The 21308-nt window shown below is 42.5% G+C and overlaps 1 protein-coding gene across 10 annotated transcripts in view; it reads left to right on the top strand.

Moving 5' to 3' along the window:
• The window catches only part of PHF20 (PHD finger protein 20), a 153136-nt gene that overhangs the window by 41566 nt on the left and 90262 nt on the right, over positions 1–21308 (top strand). For 9 of the 10 annotated variants that reach the window (XM_036246045.1, XM_036246044.1, XM_036246038.1 and 6 more), the window contains exons 3-4: positions 10513–10684; positions 12625–12709. In XM_036246045.1, coding sequence (XP_036101938.1) covers positions 10513–10684; positions 12625–12709 — 257 coding nt within the window. Of the gene's footprint in view, positions 1–7148; positions 7235–10512; positions 10685–12624; positions 12710–21308 lie in introns of all 10 variants that reach the window. The other variant, XM_036246046.1, reaches the window with a different exon arrangement.

Genomic DNA, 21308 nt, shown 5'->3' with positions numbered 1-21308 from the left:
GTGTAGGTAAACGTGGTATTGCGTCCTCCCACAACCACATCAAAGTTACAACTAAACTACAGAACAACCATCCTTCAGAACCACCTGAAATCAAGCTGAATGGAAGTCCTACAACTACAAAATTAAGAAGAAGCCCCATTGAGACTGGTAGGAGGGGCGGAGGCACGACAGGCTGGTCCCACACCCATGTGTGGTGGATAAAAATCAGGAGGACACCTCGGTTAGGAAGGTCCTCCCTGAGGACTGAGGCGTCTCCATCCCACACCAGGCACCCAGCTTAGGTTTCCAGTGCCAGGAAGAGAATCCCCAAAACTTCTGGCTGGAAAAACCAGTGGGAACTGAGGCTCAGGGAGGATGAGGTGGCTGGATCCTGCACACGGGCTTACTCAGACTTGCTCCCTCTAAGCTCAGAGGGGAAGCAGCTTGAGGGGCGCCAGAGACATACAGGGAAGAACTGAGCTGAAGAACTGGAGCGAGGGCTGGAGAGGGGGCTTTCTCCTGGACAGATGTGCTGTCAGAGGCCTTTGTTCCTTTGGTGAGCCCTTCCCTGGGGCGGCAGATTGCTGCCATATCTGGGACTCCAGCAACCTGGCTCACACTGTTTGCCTTGCCCTGGTAATTCCATGAGGCCTTGCCCACCCAACTTTCAGGCCTACCCAAGCTGTTGCCAGTTGCTTAACCATAGGATTGGCCTGTCTTGGGTCCTGCTTCAGGTTTTCTTAAATTCTTTCAAACAAGCAGTATCTGGTCTCAGCTAGCCCCATACCTCTTGTTAAGTAATACATAGAAACAAACACAGGGAGGCAGCCAAAATGAGGAGACAAAGAAACAGGTCCCAAATGAAAGAACAGAACAAAACCCCAGGAAAAGAACTAAGCGAAATGGAGATAAGCAACTTAACAGACACTGAGTTTAAAATACTGCTTATAAGGATGCTCAGTGAACTTAGTGAAAACCTCAGTGAACTTAGTGAGGGCCTCAAGAGCATAAAAAAGGACCAGTCAGAAATGAAGGATGCACAGTCAGAAATGAAGGAGGCACTAACTGAAATAAAGAATAATTTACATAGATTCAGTAATAGGGTAGGTAAAGTCAAGAAGCAAACCATTGATTTGGAATATAAGGAAGCAAAAAACGTCCAATCAGAACAGCAAAAAGAGCCCTGGCCGGATTGGCTCAGCGGTTAGAGCGTCCACCTGCGGTCCGGAGAGACCCGGGTTCGTTTCCCGGTAAGGGCACGTACCTCGGTTGCAGTTTGTCCCCGGCCCTGGTTGGTCGTGTGGGTGGCAGCCACTCGATGTGTCCCTTTCACATCGATGTTTCCCTCTCTCTCTCTTCCTCTCTCTCCCTCCCACTCTGTCTGTAGAAAAAATGGAAAAATGTCCTCGGATGAGGATAAAAACAAAAACAAAAAAAAACAGCAAAAAGAAAAAAGAATCCAAAAAGATGAGGATAGTGTAAGGAGCCTCTGGGACAACTTCAAGCGTGCCAACATTCGCATCTTGGGGGTGCCAGAAGGAGAAGACCGAGAACAAGAAATCGAAAACCTGATTGAAACAGTAATGGCAGAAAACTTCCCTAACTTGATGAAGGAAACCGACATACAAGTCCAGGAAGCACAGAGAGTCCCAAACAAGATGAACCCCAAGAGGCCCACACCAAGACACATCATCATCAAAATGCAAAAGATTCAAGACAGAGAGAATCTTAAAAGCAGCAAGAGAAAAGCAGCTACTTACCTACAAGGGAGTTCCCATAAGGCTGTCAGCTGATTTCTCAAAAGAAACTTTTCAGGCCCTGGCCGGTTTGGCTCAGCGGTTGGAGCGTCGGCCTGCGGTACAGAGAGACCCGGGTTCGGTTCCTGCTAAGGGCACGTACCTCGGTTGCAGTTTGTCCCCAGCCGTGGTTGGTCATGCGGGTGGCAGCCACTCGATGTGTCCCTTCACATCGATGTTTCTCTCTCTCTCTCTTCCTCTCTCTCCCTTCCACTCTATCTGAACAAAAAATGGAAAAATGTCCTCGGGTGAGGATAAAAAAAAAAAAAGAAACTTTTCAGGCCAGTGGGAGTGGCAAGAAATATTCAGAGTGATGAAAAGCAAGAACCTACAACCAAGATTACTCTATCCTGCAAAGATGTCATTTAGAATGGATGGCCGTATAAAGAGTTTCCGAGACAAGAAAAAGTTAAAGGAGTTCATCACCACCAAACCATTATTATATGAAATGTTGAAGGGTCTTCTTGAAGAAAAAGATAAAAAATATGAATAAAGAAAATGGCAATGAATACATATCTATCGATAATTGAATCCACAAACAAAATGAACAAGCAGAACAGAAACATTGTCATAGATACAGAGAACATTTTGTTGGTTGCCACATGGGAGGGGGGGTTGGGGGAATGGGTGAAGGAGGTGAAGGGATTAAGAAGTACAGATTGGTTGCTGGAGTGACAGACCTCAAGGGGAAGGGGGGTTGGGGGGTGGGAAGAAATAAACCAAAGAACTCATATGCATATATGCATAAGCAATGGACACAGAACAGTGTGGGAAAAGGCAGGAGGAGGGCGACAGAGGGGAGGAGGGGGTCAATGGGAGAAAAAAAATGAGGAACATTTGTAATACATTCAACAATAAAGAAAAGTTTAAAAAAACATACCCGGAATGAAAAGAAAAGAAAATGATACAAAGTTTTCTAGTTTGTTCCATGAAATTAGCACAGTCTAATACTGAAACTGGCCAGGAAGGTCATGATACAGTACCAGTAAACTGGGACAAATACTACTTTTGAAAGCGATACTTGTTAATAATATACTAGAACCCCAAACAGACACTTATTATTATTTTCATTTTTTATTTTGTTAATCCTTACCTCAGGATATTTTTCCATTGATTTTTAGAGAGAGTGGAAGTGAGGGAGGGAGAGAGAGAAACATATGTGAGAGAGACACATCAATTGGTTGCCTCTTGCACGAACCCGACCAGGGCTGTGGATCAAACCTGCAACCCATGTATGTGTTCTTGACTAGGAATTGAACCTGTAACCCTTCAGTCCGTGGGCCGATGCTCTAACTGCTGAGCCAGTGGGCCAGGGCCCAAACAGACATTTATTAAATAAATGATCCATGACCAAATAGGACTGATTTTAGCAGGGTAATGACAATAAGTTTAGGAAATCTCTTATTTTATTATATTCATAGAGTAAAAGAGAAAAGCTGTGTAATCTTGAGAAAGGCTGAACATTCTCAAAACTTACCCTTGATAAGTTAGATATAGAGTAGAACTTCAGAAACTTGATTAAAGTTCTTACACTTGATGAAATACTAGAGACGTTTTCACTGAAGAGAAGGATGCTATCTCTGCTAATTTATTTTTTTAATCCTCACCCGAGGACATTTTTCCATTTTTCGGTTCAGATAGAGTGGGAGGGAGGGAGAGGAAGAGAGAGAGAGAGAAACATCGATGTGAAAGGGACACATCAAGTGGCTGCCACCCGCACGACCAACCAGGACCAGGGACAAACTACAACCGGGTACATGCCCTTAGCGGGAACCGATCCCAGGTCTCTCTGGACCGCAGGCTGACGCTCTAACTGCTGAGCAAAACTGGCCAGGGCTAATTTTTATTTTAAAATGTTTTTATGATTTTTTTAGAGAGAGAGGAAGGGAGAGAGAAATAGAAACGTCGATATGAGAGGGATAAATTGATTGGCTGCCTCCTGTAAGCCCCGTACTGGGGATTGATCCCTGACCCGGAATTGAACCAGGACCTCTCAGTCAATGGGGTGACACTTATTCCACTGAACCACACTGCCTGGGCTCCCTGTTAATTTTTTTGTTTTTTTAAAATATTTTTTCTTTTCTTTTTGCATTTATCATCCGGTATAGCAGGAGGAGAGAGAGAGAGAATCATCAGTGTGAGAGAGACACATCAAGTGGTCGCCACCCACACGACCCCACCCGGGGCCAGGGACAAACTGCAACTGAGGTACATGCTTTTAGTGGGAACCGAACCCGGGACTGTCTGGTTTGTGCGCCGACACTCTAACCGCTGAGCCAAACCGGCCAGGACTTTTTTTTTTTAAGAGAGCAAAGGAGAGGGAGAGAAAGATAGAAACATTGATGAGAAAGAACATTGATTAGCTGCTTTCTGCATGCCCTCCACTGGGAATTTGGCCCACAACCTGGGCATGTGCCCTGACTGGGAATCGAACTGGTGACCTCTTGTTGCATGGGTCAATGCTCAACCACTGTGCCACACTGGCTGGGCTCTCTGCTAATTTTTAACATCATAGAAGAACTAATCAGTGTGATAACACAAGAAAAATAAATGGCAGTATCAGTATTGAAAGTAAAACAGTATAATCATAATTTGAATAGGATATGTTAATCTGCTTGGGGAATATAATTGATAATTCATTGACTAGAGTTTGAACAAATTCAAAGAAGTAAAAAGTGTAAAACCGTATACAGAGAGAATGATTGCTTCCACTTCTTTATCCTATACTCTACCCTGTTTAGGTAACTAGTGTTTTTAAAAAATACTTATTTTATATAAAACTTTTTTTCTTTATTGATTAAAAATTTTTTTTCTTTATTGATTTTAGAGTGAGAGGAAGGGAGAGGGAAAGAGAAATAGAAACATCAATTAGAGAGAACATCTATTGGCCGCCTCCTGCATGCCCCCCAATGGGGTTTTGGCCCACAACCTGGGCATGTGTCCTGACTTGGAATGGAACTGTTGACTTCTTGGTACATGGGTCCAGTGCTTAACCATTGAGCCATACCTGCCAGACTATTTAATTTTTTTAGAGAGAGAGGTAGGGAGGGAGGGAGGGGAAGACAGAAACATTGATTTGTTTTTCCACTTATTTATGCTTTCATTGGTTGATTTTTTTATGTGCCCTGACTGGGATTGAACCCACAACCTTGGCATATCGGGACGATGCTCTAACCAACTGAGCTATCCAGCCAGGGATATAGGTAACTAGTTTTATTAGTTTCTGTCCATCCTACCAGTATTTCCTTATTTAAATACAAGCAAAAAACCCATGTATTCTTATTTTCCTTTTTTGTAACAAAAAAGGTATCAAGATATATGCTATTCTGTAGTTTGCCTTTTTAAATGTAATGTCTTGAAAATCTTTCTGTGTCAATTCATACAGTATGTTCTTATTTTTGTTATAGCTGCATAATATTATATTTTGTGGGTGTGCCAAGTAGCACATATAAACCCAATAACCATGAAGCTATTGAGTGATATCTTCCCATTTAATACTTTTTTAAAACTTTAAATTTAAGAGTGTTTATTTTAGCCCTGGCCGGTTTGGCTCAGCATTTAGAGCATTGGCCTGTGGTCCAGAGAGACTCGGGTTCGGTTCCTGCTAAGGGCACTTACCTTGGTTGCATTTTGTCCCCGGCTCTGGTTGAGTTATGCGGGAGGCAGCCAGTATCCCTTTCACATCGATGTTTCTCTCTCTCTCTTTCTCTCTCTCCCCCACTCTATCTGAACAAAAAATGGAAAAATGTCCTCAGGTGAGGATTAAAAAAAAAAAAAGTATTTTATTTACACACAACTATTATGTAATTAAATTCTTATAAAAAGTCATACAACAAGCAAACGTCTCTTGACTATTCCCAATCCCTCTCCCCTCCCCAGAGCTAACTTTTGTTGTAAGTTTGATGTTCAATATTTGCTCCTCTTTGGAAACTAGAGTCTCACCAGTGGCCGTTACAGGATCAAGTTGGAAATGCTCTCTCCCTTTTTATGTCTATGCAGATTCCAAGATTCCATTCTTTTTTTTTTTTTTTAATATACAGATTCCATTCTTATCTCCTCTTTTGTTAACCTTGCCAAATATTCTCCAGCTCTTTCTTTTTTTTTTATCCTCACCTGAGGACATTTTTCCATTTTTTGTTCAGATAGAGTGGGAGGGAGAGAGAGACAGAGAGAAACATCGACGTGAAGGGACATATCGAGTGGCTGCCACCCGCACGACCAACCAGGGCCGGGGACAAACTGCCACCGAGGTACATGCCCTTAGTGGGAACCGAACCCGGGTCTCTTGTACCGCAGGCTGACGCTCTAACCACTGAGCCAAACTGGCCAGGGCCTCCAGCTCTTTTTATGGTTGTCCAGATATTTAGATTGAACCAGATAAAATTAGTATTTTTGTAGGGTAAAAGTCGTAGATTATTATCAGTTTCATATGTTTTGCCCTAATACTTTTATTTCTTTATTGAGTTTTTTTTTTTTTAGAGAGGAAGGGAGAGAGAGATAGTAACATTGATTGGCTACCTCCTGCACTCCCCCTACTGGGATCAAGCCCGCAACCTGGGCATGTGCCCTGTCCTGGAATTGAACCCGAATCTTTTAGTCTATGGGGCAATGCTCAATCTACTGAGCCACACTGGCCAGACCGCCAATTTTAAAGCTTATTTGGTTCATGTGTCTTGTTTTCCTCAAGGGCAGGGGCCAGAACACATATATCTTGCAATTCCTTCTAAGGCCTAGAATTGACTAACCCAATCAAAATCACTTAAAAGTTCTGTTGACTGATGAAGTTGAGCTGTTTTCAAGGCAACTAGCAATTGTGATCCAACAAGTCTTACTGGGTTGATCTCTAAGATCAACTGTCTCTCTGTTCTCTGAAATGCAGTTGGTTTTCTCCATCCTTCATGAGTGACTTGCATCATCATCACATTTTAGAGAAGTAGGGAGAACCACCTTCTGTTTAGGAAACCTTGCTGACGTTAGGTTACTGTTGATCCTTCTAGAGAGTTTTGTGTCGTCTGCAGATAGTGGGATACCTGTGCCCTGTGAAGTTTTTTGAGCAAGGAAGAAGCTTTAGGCTAGCTGAGGTCCAGAGGTCCTTCAGACTCCAGTGTGTGCAGTAGAGTTGCTAGCCTAGGAATTTGGAGTTGATTCTATGGATCTAGACTTGCCAGACTTTCAGAAGGCATTGACTAGTGTAAGAATTTGGGGTTTGTCCTGAGGTTGCCATCTTGTTATTTTGCCAAATAAGGATATTTAAAATAAGTATACAATTAGCATAATTTTTATAGTTATAGTTAATACATGCTCATGGTATGACATTCAAAACATATGAAAGGATATACATTGAATAAAATAAGTCTCATACTTCCTCCTCAGTTTCTTAACTATCCAGTTCCCCTCCCAAGAGGCAAACCGGGTTGCTTGATCATCCTTCCAGAGATAGCCCAGGCATATAAAAACAGGTATGAATGTTATTGGCTCTCTCCATTCCCCCAAAGAAATAGTGCTTTCAACACCATTTTTGCATCTTGAGTTGATTTTTTCCCTCAACTTCTCTTAGAAATCTTTAAAAATAAGTACATAGAGAGTTGCCTGATTCTTTTTACTGGCTGCATAATATTAGGGTGTTAAAAACAATTACCAAGAAGTTAGAAAGAATGTGATTTTTGTATAATGAAAAGTTCTATAAATTAAATAAATTTAGTTCTGTGAAAATTTAATTTTATGCATTGATCCAAAGACCTGTGTTTGAACACTATTGTTAGAAACAGTAAACCATTAAAAAAAGGGCTCTTAGGAGTGTGTTAGGGCAGATTGTGTTATTTTATTAGGGAGGCTCACTAGTCTCTGGTAGGTTGAATGAACGATAAGGCAAGAGGAATATAATTGGGATATCCATGTCCTTCTCCCTGTTTTACAGAGAGGAAACCTTTTTTGTCTCCCACAATTGTACTGCTCAGTTTATCCGATCTTACATTTAGCCAGTCTGCTGTCAAGACATCTTGTATTAAAAAAAAAAGATATTTATTTATAGCAGCTTTATGTCAGTTAGCTTGGAGTAAGGAGACTAGTTTCAGGACTATTTAATTCCTTCTGTTAATATTTATTGAGCATTTAATGTGTGCATTAGGAATTTTGAAAAGCATATTCTATTAGTCCTGTGTGAGAAATACCCACATGAAGTGATGGGAGCCTAAACTTGGTGAGTAAATGAAATTGGAATGGGTAACTGGAGTTTGAGAGCCTTGGGATTTGAAAATTGAATTGACAGGATATGTGACCTGGGGAAGAACAGGAAGACAGAATTCATATGCTGAGCATTTATTGAATGCCCAGGATCTGCAGCCACTCTGATAGATTAACAGCAAGCAAACTGTCTTAGAGGATACTAGTGTAGGATTGAAGAGGACACAGTATACATACACAAGCATCAGGCCTCTTTATTTAGGTAACACACATTTATTAGGACAGAGATGTACTAGGTGCTAGATACAAGAAAGGAAGAAAATGGTACAAATCCAAGTTGCAGGGAGAAAGTATTGGTAGAATCTAAATTTTCTCAACCTAGAATAGTAATCTGATTAATGTAAGAGAACAGTTGCATGCAGTATTTTCCCTTCCTTCCTTCCTTCCTTCCTTCCTTCCTTCCTTCCTTCCTTCCTTCCGTTAATCCTCACCTTTTCCATTGATTTTTAGATAGAGTGAAGGGGGGGGGGGAGAGAAATCATCCATGTGAGAGAGACATCGATTGGTTGCCTCCCACACGACCCCAACCAGGGCCAGGGCCAGGGGTCAAACCTGCAACCCAGGATTGTGCCCTTTTTTAAAATTATTATTATTTATTTTTATCCTCACCCGAGGATATTTTTCGATAGAGTGGGAGGGAGAGAGAAACATCGACGTGAAAGGGACACATCAAGTGGTTGCCACCCACACGACCCAACCAAGGTCGGGGACAAACTGAAACCGAGGTATGTACCCCTAGCGGGAACCGAACCCGGGGCTCTCCAGACTGCAGGTCGACGCTCTAACCGCTGAGCCAAACCGGCCAGGGCCCAGGATCGTGCCCTTAACCAGAAATCAAACCTGTGACCCTTTGGTTTGTGGGCTGCGCCAAACCAGCCAAGGCTACTTTTCTTTCTTTTTAACCATATATATGTGGTTGAAAAATGAAAAAGTATTCTAAGATATACTGCAAAAAGTCTCCCTTCCACTTTTACCCTTCCCTGTCCCCATATCCAATTTCTCTCTTGCATCCTGTCAATGCTGGAAACAGAAACCACTCTGGGTATTTTAACCACATAAGGATTTAACAACAAGAAATTGGGTACTTTCACATTGTTGGAAAGGTTGGAGGAGTAGGGACTCCTGACACTCTAAGGGGTCAAGGGGGTTGCCCTTAGAGTGTCAGTCTGAAGGACCTACTACTGAAGCTGTGATCTGGAGGTCAGGAATTCACTACTGCTACTGCTACCCCCACCACTGCTCTGAAGCTTGACACACTCAGGAAACTAGTGACTAGACATTAGCTCCTTGGTACTGCAGACTAGCACATTAGTATCACTTGGGAGCTTGTTTAAGTGTCTTAGGCCCTAGTTCCACTAATGAATCAGAATCTGCATTAAAAAAAAATTTTTTTTTCCTGATTGATTTTAGAGAGGAAAGGAGAAGGAGAGAGAGACCGAAACATCAATGAGACAGAACATTGATTGGCTGCCTCCTGCATGCCCTCCACTGAGGACTGGGCCTACAATCTGGACATATGTCCTGACTGGGGATTGAACCGGCGACCTCTTGGTGCATGGGTTGATGTTCAACCAGTGAGCCACACTGGCTGGGCTAGAATCTGCATTTTAACAAGATCTGATGATTTATATTACATAAAAGTTTGAGAGGCCCTGCACTGGAGCCTTGGGCCTGGCAACTACGGTTGTCTCCAAACCCACAGGTCTCCGTGACCTTTATTGTTTATTGTAAGGAAGTCAGGGAAATGTAGTTGTTGGTCTTCCCAACTCTCAGTCTAGAAGGAGGGTGGAATGGAGATTGAATAAGTTCATCTACTGAGCTGACTTTACTTATACAAGTTACCATTGTTGGTTTCTTGTGTATTTTCCCAGATATTTTATGTATATTTAAGCATATATAGATATATTCTTTTTCAAATAAAAAAAAAGTAATAACTTATATACAATGTTCTGTACCTTGCTCTTTTCATTTAATAGTTCATCTTGGGAAAGCTTTCCATGTCATGACAGAACCATCTTGTTCTTTTTTAATAACTGCATGATACTCCACTATATGGATTGCAAAATTCTTAAAATTGAGACTGTCTAATACAATCTAGGTTGCATGGTCATTCTAATTTATTGGCACATGTAAAATATAATCTAGTTGTTAAATGTTTACTTTCTGTTTCTTTTGTGCTCAGGTCTTATGTATCTGTCATCTAAACTTTTATTACAACCCTTTGTGCTCTGTGTCCTTCCTCCACTTCACATGAGGGAACTTTGTAAGGTTAATTTAATACATAAACTAAGGAATATCAAGGTTGGGATTTGATACCCCTGTCTGTTAGCTTCCATAATTTGTGATTGGACACATTTATGAAGAGCCTCTAAATGATGGGCTTTATTTAGTACTTTGGTAACTTACTCTTTTGGAAAGAGATTTGGAAGGGTACTGTTTGAGATATTTTGGGCGGGTATTTAAAGGCATTTCAATTTTTTTTTTCCTGACTCAGGTATCCAGCTCACATAGAAGATATTGACTATGAAGAAGGAAAAGTACTAATCCATTTCAAGCGTTGGAACCATCGTTATGATGAGTGGTTCTGCTGGGACAGTCCTTATTTACGCCCTCTAGAGAAAATACAGCTGAGAAAAGAAGGCTTACATGAAGAGGAAGGATCTTCTGTGAGTAACAGATCTGGAAAGTTCTGTAATGAACTAGATCAGCCAGTGGGTACTTTATGTTTCAGCCTTTGATGTTCAGTGTGAAAGTCAGTAGCAGCTGGGGACCAATCTTTATTTGGACCTATAGTTGTAACCCTGAGGTCCCCAGGGCATCTGGGCTCTTGAAGAATCTGCTTGAATGATGTTATTGATGTGACAGCTCATAAACTAACTAGGTTGAAACCTCACTGATGATGAACGGGAACCTTATATCTCTTTTACACCACTGTATACGTTTATTTATTAATTTTATTTTTATTTTTTAAATATGTTTTTATTGATTTTTTAGAGAGAGAGATATTGAAACATCGATCCACCGCCTCCTGCACACCACCCCCACTGGGGATGGAGCCGGAAACCTGGACATGTGTCCTGACCGGGAATCAAACCGGGACCTCTCAGTTTGGGATGACGCTCAATTCACTGAGCCACATCTGCCAGGCTACATTTAGATAATTTATTAAGCTCACCTGTTTGAGCACTTATTAAGCAATCATTCTATGTGAAGTACTGTGCTAGCTTCATATCAAGGTCTCTTGTAAGCCCTTGAAAAACTTGGAATTCATTGGACTCTATTTCTGATAAATTTTTATATTTTATTACTATGCTTAGCGCTTTCATTGACTTCAGAATGAAGGATGAGGTATTAGTTTTGAGGTTTATAAAAGAAATTTTTTTTTTTCCATTATTGATGTTAGAGAGGAAGGGAAAGAGAGAGAGAGAAACATCGATGAGAGAGAACATCAATTGGCCACCTCTTGTATGTTCCCCACTGGGGATTTGGCCCAACCTGGGCATGTGCCCTGGCCGGGAATGGAACCGGTGACCTCTTGGTGCATGGGTTGATGCTCAACCACTGAGCCACACTGGCCAGGCTAGTTTTGAGTTTTTAAAAAAAGACATTGAGACATCTGTAGAGATCCTGCTGCCTTTGGATCTGACTCAGCCCTGGATTATTTTCCATTTTAACCCTGACCAGGGAACTTAATCTCTTGTTAGCCTTTTTTCTTCCTCCTCAATTTAGGAGACTTCTTTTTCTTTTAATCCTCACTCGAGGACATTTTTCTACCTTCTATTCAGATAGAGTGGGAGGGAGAGAGAGGGAGAGAGAGAGAGTGAAACATCAACGTGAGAGGGACACATGGAGCGGCTGCCACCCGCACGACCAACCAGGGTCGGGGACAAACCGCAACCAAGGCACACGCCCCCAGAGGGAACTGAACCCAGGTCTCTCTGGACCGAAGGCCGACACTCCAACCGCTGAGCCAACCTGGCCAGGGCTTTCCTTCTCAATTTAGGATTGTTCACTGTTATCCAGTCTAATTGTTCAATATTTATTCTACAAAATGTATCAGTACAAATTGTGTAATGGGAAAACAATATGAAATATAAAGGTGAATGGGTACTCCTTTGGCAAAAGTCACTTTCAATGTATGGGTGGCTTTAGGTGGCAAAAATGTTTCTTCCCTCAAAATGAAGTAGCCTTCTAGCTTGTATACTGGGTGTATTCCCTTGTGGTCCTGAGCTCATAGACTCATTTTGAAGGACAGGATAGGATTATTATTAGTGCTATGCTGTACTGCCCACACCTCCTAGGATGGGAAGAGTCTTGTGTTCAGCCCTTTTGTGTTTTGTTTGTTTGTTTGTTCGTTTTGGTACGTGCCCCTAGCGGGAACCAAACCCGGGACTCTCTGTTCCGCAGGCCGATGCTCCAACCACTGAGCAAGACCGACCAGGGCCAGCCCTTTTGTTTTGATTCCTAGTGCCAAACAGTGGAAATATTTACCTTCATCCTAGTAGCCATCTCCCTTTCCCACTCTTGTGAATTCCAGCCTCTTATGAATTCTGATACCTTGTGTGTCCTGGGAAATGGATTAGTAACAGGAATTTTTTTTTTTTAGGAATTTCAAATAAATGAGCAAGTCCTTGCTTGCTGGTCTGATTGTCGTTTTTATCCAGCCAAAGTCACCGCTGTTAACAAGGATGGTAAGGCGTTTGAGTTGTAATTGTTTTATTCATGACTTGAGGGGGGGAGGCTTTGATATATTAGAGTTTAATAGTATATTTTCAGTATGTATTTATTGCCTAGGAATCCTCTCTTGAAGTTAATCACTGTCAGGAGTTAGGACGAAATTACAAATGGAAGGAAGCTGGGTTACATAAGGCGGTTTGATTCTTTGCTTTCTAAATTTTAGTCATTATTTTCTAAAATAGCCATGGTTCGTTCATCTGTCACTGTGCTGGGAAGTATGTAGATTCTTGCTGTCTAGGAGTTCCTAATATAATTGATGAAATAAGTCCCTAATATTCCTTTTATTTACTTGTGAATAGTCTAGAAGTGAAGTGAACACCAACAAACATTCTTAAAAATGTGCTTTGTGGATATAAGGTGATTGAAGGTGGACTGTAACATCAGAGTTGCTAGCTGAAATTGGGATGCTGGGATTCAGGGCACTGAGTTGTTATGCCTTTGCCAGAGTTTAGAACATGTGAGGAGTCAGAATAAAGGCTGTGCCTGTAGAGGTTCGTTTTGCTAGTACAAAGGCAAGAGGAGGGAGATAATATGTATGGTCAGCATCCTGACACTCAGACAACAGACTCTGGGTACAAATGTGTGTGTGTGTGTGTGTGTGTGTGTGTGTGTGTATGTATGTATGTATATATACACACATATGTATATATATATTTTTTAGCATTTTCTACCAGGATGTTTATGGTTTGTCCATGATCTTTGTAATGAATATTTAGGGTAATCAGGCCTCTTAGTACTACTGTTAGGGGTGACTTTAAAGCCAGATTGACTTTTCATTCCATGAAGTTATTCAAGTATTTATTCAGCACTCTGCTAAATGCTGGACCTTGGGCTGACCAAGAAGTTTTAGTCTGAGAATGGGGTGAAATGGTCAAAAATGAATATTCATTTTCAGGTAGAGGAAATATTAGTTTCTCTATTGCTACATTCACCCCACCTCCACCCTGTCAGCCGTTAGACCAGTGTGGGTTAATAGATATAGGTTCACTCATATGCCATATGTAGGTTATCCTTAAAATACAGTCCTAATGCCTGAGGTCTCCAAAGCAAAGTTGTTTCTTCTAAGTTGTCTAAGCAGTTACTGATCCTCCAGTTTATGATTAAGTATTTTTGGATAGTTTCTTGTTTCCTTAAATTACATTTGTAAGTTTGTGTTCAAAATAAAATCCTGTTACTACGTTTCATAAGTATCACACTCACCTTAAAAACTTGTTCTTTCTTTCTTATTTATTTATTTATTTATTTATTATTTATTTATTTTATTCTTACCCGAGGACATTTTTCCATTTTTTCTTCAGATAGAGTGGGAGGGAGAGAGAGGAAGAGAGAGAGAGAGAAACATTGCCATGAAAGGGACATATCGAGTGGTTGCCACCCGCATGACCCATCCAGGGCCTGGAACAAAGTGCAACTGAGGTACGTGCCCTTAGAGGGAACCGAACCCGGGTCTCTCTGGACCGCAGGCTGACGCTCTAACTGCTGAGCCAAACCAGCCAGGGCTTATTTTTATTTTCATTTTTTTTTATTTTTTTTATCCTCACCCGAGGACATTTTTTGTTCAGATAGAGTGGGAGGGAGAGAGAGGAAGAGAGAGAGAGAGAAACATCGACATGAAGGGACACATCGAGTGGCTGCCACCCACACGACCAACCAGGGCCAGGGACAAACTGCAACCGAGGTACGTGCCCTTAGCGGGAACCGAACCCGGGTCTCTCGGGACTGCAGGCCGACGCTCTAACCGCTGAGCCAAACCGGCCAGGGCTTTATTTTCATTTTTATTTTTTATTTGGGAAAGACAGAAAGGAAGAGGTCTTTGGGTTTAGTCCTGAAGGGTGGGTGGGATTCTGAGAGGGAGGAAGTAGAGATGTGGTTTGGGAAAGGGGTGTCTCACTGGCAAAGAGCACAGAGCAGGCTGTGGAGGGTTCAGCCTGGCTGGGTTCCAGTGCGGCTTGTGCAGCTCGGTGCCTGCCCCACGGACAATGTGCAGTTACTTGCTGATGGAGCGGGTGAGCCTGGCACCTCTAGGAAAGTCTCCAGCACCTGAGCCTGGCATTTGGCAACATGCTCTACCTTCTAGAAACTGACAAGCACTGGAAACCTTCATTTGCAGAAGACAAACTCAGCAAGTCTCTAAAAACTTATTTTAAAAGGAAACTGATAGGTTATTAAACTGCCTCAAATCCTTTTAGTAAAAGACATAGTTAACTTTTTTTTTTCTCCTCACCCGAGGACATTTTTCGATATTTTGTTCAGATAGAGTGGGAGGGAGAGAGAGAAAGAGAGAGAGAGAATCATCGATGTGAAAGGGACACATTGAGTGGTTGCCACCCACACAACCCAACCAGGGCCGGGGACAAACTGCAACCGAGGTACATGCCCTTAGTGGGAACCGAACCCAGGTCTCTCTGGACTGCAGGTCAACGCTCTATCCACTGAGCCAAACTGGCCAGAGCCATAGTTAACTTCTTTTAGCCTCATTTTCAAGATTAATTTTTTTCTGCTTTTACTATCTTTAAATCATGATATGAAATACAAGTGTTCTTCATGTACATAGATGTGTTCCTGAAAGTCTATTAGGTTGATTTATGCTGATCAAGTAATATTTTCCCCCAGAATAATATCCATTGGAGTTTTTTCCCCTTGTGCTGCCCCTTAGATAAAATGAAAGTTGTGGGTGGTAACATGGGTAACTCTGTAGGTCAGGGAGGTAGCAGAAAGGAAGCAACATTTCTCTTTTGTTCCAGTGATGTCTCAGAGTCACACGGAGTACAGAGGCAAATTGAGGAAGAGGGGTTGAGGAGCCTTGGGAGCTGTTTCACAAATGGGGGGAGGGGTGTCTTGGTGGAGGCAGTAAAGGCATAGGAACCTACTTTCATCTAATATCTGCAGGGCTCAGAGCTTGGCATCACCGATTAAAGAAAAAAAAACTAATTCAAGGCAGAATGAGGTGTTGAGATAGGAGGAGGTAGGGCAGGAGCAGATGGTACAGATAAATCATAAGAAATGTGGGGAGGGGTCCCTGTCTACAATTAATGATTTTTTTTTGGTGTGGGTGAATCCGAAGTCTTTTTTTTTTTTTTTTTATCTTCACCTGAGGATATTTTTCCATTTATCTTCAGACAGAGGCGGGGGGAGGAGATAGAGAGACAGAGAGAGAGCGAGACCAAATTATGTGAGGGAGAGACATCGATTGGTTGCCTGCTGCACGACCCGACCAGAACTGGGGACCAAACCACAACTAAGGTACGTGGTCTTGACCGGAATCGAACCTGTGACTCTTTGGTCTGTGGGCCAACGCTCTAACCGCTGAGCCAAACCAGCCAGGGCTGCAGTCTTTTTTTAAATTTTATTTTTATTTAACTTTACACAAACAGCAGAATTAACACAACATTCAACAACTCTTGACTGGCTTTTGTTATACCAATGAAGAGTGATGAATTTAACAGGCACAGACTCATGAATTTCTGATAACCTATCACCCAGCCCTGCAGCTCATCTAGGTGGCTGTTCTTTAACAGAAAAGTGACTCTCCCTATTGCTTTTTCCAGTACTGCTCTTTAAAGGAGCTAGAGCAGGATACTGATACCTAGTAACCAGTCCAAGATACTATAAATAAAGAATCCTACTTCGTGGAAATTCAGTTATTGCAGTGGAGTCTGGAACGGTTTAACCGTGATAAACAAGGGCCGACTGTATTTCCTCCATGAACTAAAATTATAGGAGGGAGAGTCTTGAGGTAGTAATGGTTGTTCCTAAACTGGTCATTTGCTTCCCTAATATATAGTTTCTATAAGCTGTGAATTATGTTCGGTGAATTTTAGTTAGTTGAAGGACACTGAAAATGAGCGGAGATTTCTGCCACAGCCTGTTTTCCTTAGTTCTTGAGTCTGAAGTCCTGTATTATGCTGCTACTCTTATTGGTTCTTGAGACTAATTGGAAGGGGGAGGAGAGGAAGAACATGGGAGAGGTGAAGTCCTGAAAGTTAGTGGAACCAGTTGGGTGGTATTATTGCCACACTGTGGATTGTGAGGGAAAGCTAGCCTTTGTGGGAGCTCAGATGTTTTGAGATGAGATAATAACCCCTAGGGTGCTGCCTTTGAGTTAGATTTTATCTATGGGAGTCGATATACAGTTTTTAGTTCATCATGATGCATTCCAGCAATTGCAGGATTGGAAAAGACAATGCTGAACTCTCTTTTCACTCTTCCCCTGGTATTTTCTACCCTGCCTCAGTTTCTTTCTTTTTTAAAAAAATTTTTTTATTGTTGACAGTATTACAGATGTTCTTCGTTTTTCCCCCATTGACCCCCTCCTCCCCACTCCCTCCCCCCTCTCACCTTTTCCCACACTATTGTCTGTGTCCATTGGTTATGCATATAAGTTCTTTGGTTTATCTCTTCCCACCCTCCAACCCCTTTTCCTTTGAGGTTTGTCAGTCTAGCAATGAATTTGTACTTCTTAATCCCTTCACCTTTTTCACCCATTCCTCCAACCCCCCTCCCATCTGGCAACCAACAAAATGTTCTTCTCTGTATCTAGGAGAATATTTCTGTTCTGCCTGTTCATTTTGTTTGTAGATTCAATTGTCAATAGATATGTATTCATTGCAATTTTGTTTGTTCATATTTTTTATCTTTTTCTTCAAAAAGACCCTTCATTATTTCATGTAATAATGGTTTGGTGGTGTTGAACTCCTTTAGCTTTTTCTTGTCTGGGAAACTCTTTATATGGCCATTGATTCTAAATGACAGCTTTGTAGGATAGAGTAATCTTGGTTGTAGGTTCTTGCTTTTCATCACTGAATATTTCTTGCCACTCCCTTCTGGCCTGCAAAGTTTCTTTTGAGAAATCAGCTGACAGCCTTATGGGAACTCCCTTGTAGGTAACTAGGTGCCTTTCTCTTGCTGCTTTTAAGAGTCTCTCTTTGTCTTGAATCTTTTGCATTTTGATGATGATGTGTCTTGGTGTGGGCCTCTTGGGGTTCATCTTGTTTGGACTCTCTGTGCTTCCTGGACTTGTATGTCTGTTTCCTTCACCAAGTTAGGGAACTTTTCTGCCATATTGTTTCTTTTTTTTTTTTTTTTAATCCTCATCTGAGGACATTTTTCCATCTTTTGTACGGACAGAGTGGGAAGGAGAGAGAGGAAGAGAGAGAGAGAGGGAAACATCGATGTGAAAGGGCCACATTGAGTGGCTGCCACCCGCACGACCGACCAGGGCCGGGGACAAACTGCAACCGAGGTACATGCTCTTAGCGGGAACCGAACCCGGGTCTCTCCGGACCGCAGGCGGACGCTCTAACCGCTGAGCCAAACTGGCCAGGGCCTGCCATATTGTTTCAAATAGGTTTTCGATTTCTTGTTCTCTTTCTTTTCCTTCTGGCACCCCCAAGATGCGAATGTTGGCTTGCTTGAAGTTGTCTCAGAGGCTCCTTACACTATCCTCATTTTTTTGGATTCCTTTTTTTTTTTTTTGCTGTTCTGATTGGGTGTTTTTTGCTTCCTTATATTCCAAATCAATGGTTTGCTTCTTGGATTTATGTACTCTACTATTGAATCTGTGTAAATTCTCTATTTCAGTTAATACCTCCTTCATTTCTGACTGTGCATCCATCATTTCTGACTGGTCCTTTTTTATGCTATTGAGGCCCTCACTAAGTTCATTGAGCATCCTTATAAGCAGTATTTTGAACTCAGCATCTGTTAGGTTGCTTATCTCCATTTCGCTTAGTTCTTTTCCTGGGGTTTTGTTCTGTTCTTTCATTTGGGACCTGTTTCTTTGTCTCCTCATTTTGGCTGCCTTCCTGTGTTTGTTTCTGTGTATTACTTAACGAGCACTATGGGGCTATCTGAGACCAGATGCTGCTTGTTTAAAAGAATTTAAGAAAACCTGAAGCAGGACCCAAGACAGGCCAATCCTATGGTTAAGCAACTGGCAACAGCTTGGGTAGGCCTGAAAGCTGGGTGGGCGGGGCCTCAGGGAATCACCAGGGCGGAGCTACCAGTGTGAGCCAGGTTGCTGGAGTTTCAGATATGGCTGTTGTCTGCTGCCCCAGGGAAGGGCTCACCAAAGGAACAAAGGCCTCTGACAGCACGTTTGCCCCAGAGAAAGCCCCCTCTCCAGTGCCAAACAGTTCAGTTCTTCCCTGTTTGTCTCTTGCGCCCCTTGAGCTGCCTCTCCTCCAAGCTTAGAGGGAGTGAGTTCGATAAGTCCGTGCGTGGGCCCTTTAAGGAGCTGCCTGGGGCTCAGTTCCTGCTGGTTTTTCCAGCCAGAAGTTATGGGGATTCTCTTCCTGGCACTGGAACCCTGAGCGGGTCGTCTGGTGTGGGATGGGGATGCCTCAGTCCTCAGGGTGGACCTTCCCAGCCCAGGTGTTCTCCTGATTTTTATCCACCACACGTGGGTGTGGGATCAGCCAGTCGCGCCTCCGCCCCTCCTACCAGTCTCGATGTGGCTGCTTCTTTAATTCCGTAGTTGTAGGACTTCCATTCAGCTTGATTTCAGGCGGTTCTGAAGGATGGTTGTTCTGTAGTTTAGTTGTAACTTTGATGTGGTTGTGGGAGGACGCGATACCGCATTTACCTGTGCCGTCGAAGTCTCAGTTTCATCTGTAGCAGGGGCCACCACACTTTAATGGCACTGTTGAGTAGAAGCTCTGCTGGCAGGGTGCCCTTTTATTTCCTATAAAAGTCATTTTGTCTTGTTAGTGCTGCCAGGAGGAGGCCAGGAATATAGTGAAGTTACACTCTGTATATTCATCTTTGGAAGCCTTTGTCTGGTTTTCTTGCCACTCTTAATCTCTGTGGTGGTTTTACAGAGGCCGATCATTGACTGAGTAGGCTGGTGGGCGGGGGCTCTTGCCAGAGTGGAGATCGACAGCTACTGGCATTGGGAATCTGGCATGATTGAATTACAATTAAATAGCAACTTTAGAGTTTCTTGAGGGAGTTAGCACTTGGAAACTGGGGTGGGCAATGCCATATTATTTAGCTATTTCACCTGGAAGTTTCTTTGGCAATGGTAATTAAGCGTCTTTTAGTGTGAAGGCAGCAACACCTGGTAACCTTGTAGACCCAGGATCAGTGTTATCGTAAAAGACAGGATTCTGGTTCCAGGAATCTTTGTTTGGAAGCCATCTCTGGTGAGTTGATCTCAGCTTTTAGCTGGGGCTGCTCAGCTCTCCTTTTTTACAATGGGAAGCAGAATCACTTGTTTGTCAGTGCTTTGTGCTCCCAGTTGTGGAGGAGGAAACTGAAAGTAGGTTCATATTTACAACAAAATAAGGAATTATTCCTTCCTGTTGATCTGTGGTTCTTTAACTTGAGTGAGCAGGCTAATCAGGTTCTTCTTCCTTAAAATTAAATGCATATATATATATATATATATATATTTATTTTTAATCTCACCCAAGGACATTTTTGCATTTATCTTCAGATAGAGCAGGAGGGAGAGAGGGGGGAAGAGAGAGAGAGAGAAACATCAATGTGAGAGAGACACATCGAGCAGTTGCCACCCACACAATTCCAACTGGTGCCAGGGACAAACTGCAACTGAGGCATGTACCCTTAGTGGGAACTGCACCCAGGGCTCTCTGGTCCGCAGGCCAATGCTTCAAATTTGCCAGGGCTAAATGCATATTCTTAAGTCACATTCCTGCCTCAGCTCCCCCTCCCAGTTCAATCTCTTTGGTCCATTGTCTGAAGTCGGTGTATTTATAATAGGAGATCCTGTGTAAATGGTCTTATTTCTAGAGTCTCTTATTGAAGCTGTTACTGTTTTTTGTTTTCTTTATGATGTAACTGATCCTGCATTTGAAATGCAGAGATGTTGGGACTTTGTGAACAACTTTGTACAGAGATAAAAAGGAATGTTTAGTCTTACATATGCAAGTGCTGGCTTGGCTTTTATCTTCTGTGGGGGGAAGGGATTGGTGCTTTAGTGGATAATAATTAGAACCACTTATTGATCCATTGCTCTGTGACAGTCCCTTTGTTAAGCAGTTTTCATCTCTGACCTCATTTAGTCTTCACACATACATGGAAAGATTGTTGCCATCAACCCTATCCTCATTTAACAGATGAGGAAATAAGCTCACAGGACAAATTGCTAGCGGTACAGAGCACACACATGAATGGAAGAGCTAAGATCTGAATGGAGCTCTGTGGGACTCTATAATTCCTGAACCACAGTACCAGGCTTCTTCTCTGAGGCAGGGTTTTCCTAAATGGCAAGAGTTGTCAGCTAGGGCAGGAGTTCGTTGGGGGAGTGTGTGTGTGTGTGTCTGCGCGCACGCGCGCACAGGCACACACAGGCCTAATATGATGGTAGGGTGAGTATAGATGGTTTGTATTTTCTGGAGCCTGGTGGTGTCTCTATAGTCTGATTGGGAGATGAGTCTCTGTTCCCATTTCTGCTTGGTAACGGAGGCAGCTCACTGCCCTTGCTCTGGACTCATTTGAGAAATTAGAAATTGAGGAAGAAATTGGAATATATGAGCATTTTTGGAAATTGTTGGTCACGCAACCCAAGCCCATTGTGTAAAAATTGCTAAG

This window comes from Molossus molossus, unplaced genomic scaffold (assembly GCF_014108415.1).
Source record: "Molossus molossus isolate mMolMol1 unplaced genomic scaffold, mMolMol1.p scaffold_m16_p_6, whole genome shotgun sequence".
Classification (NCBI taxonomy): domain Eukaryota; kingdom Metazoa; phylum Chordata; class Mammalia; order Chiroptera; family Molossidae; genus Molossus; species Molossus molossus.
This window is presented reverse-complemented; position numbering and strand designations above follow the sequence as displayed.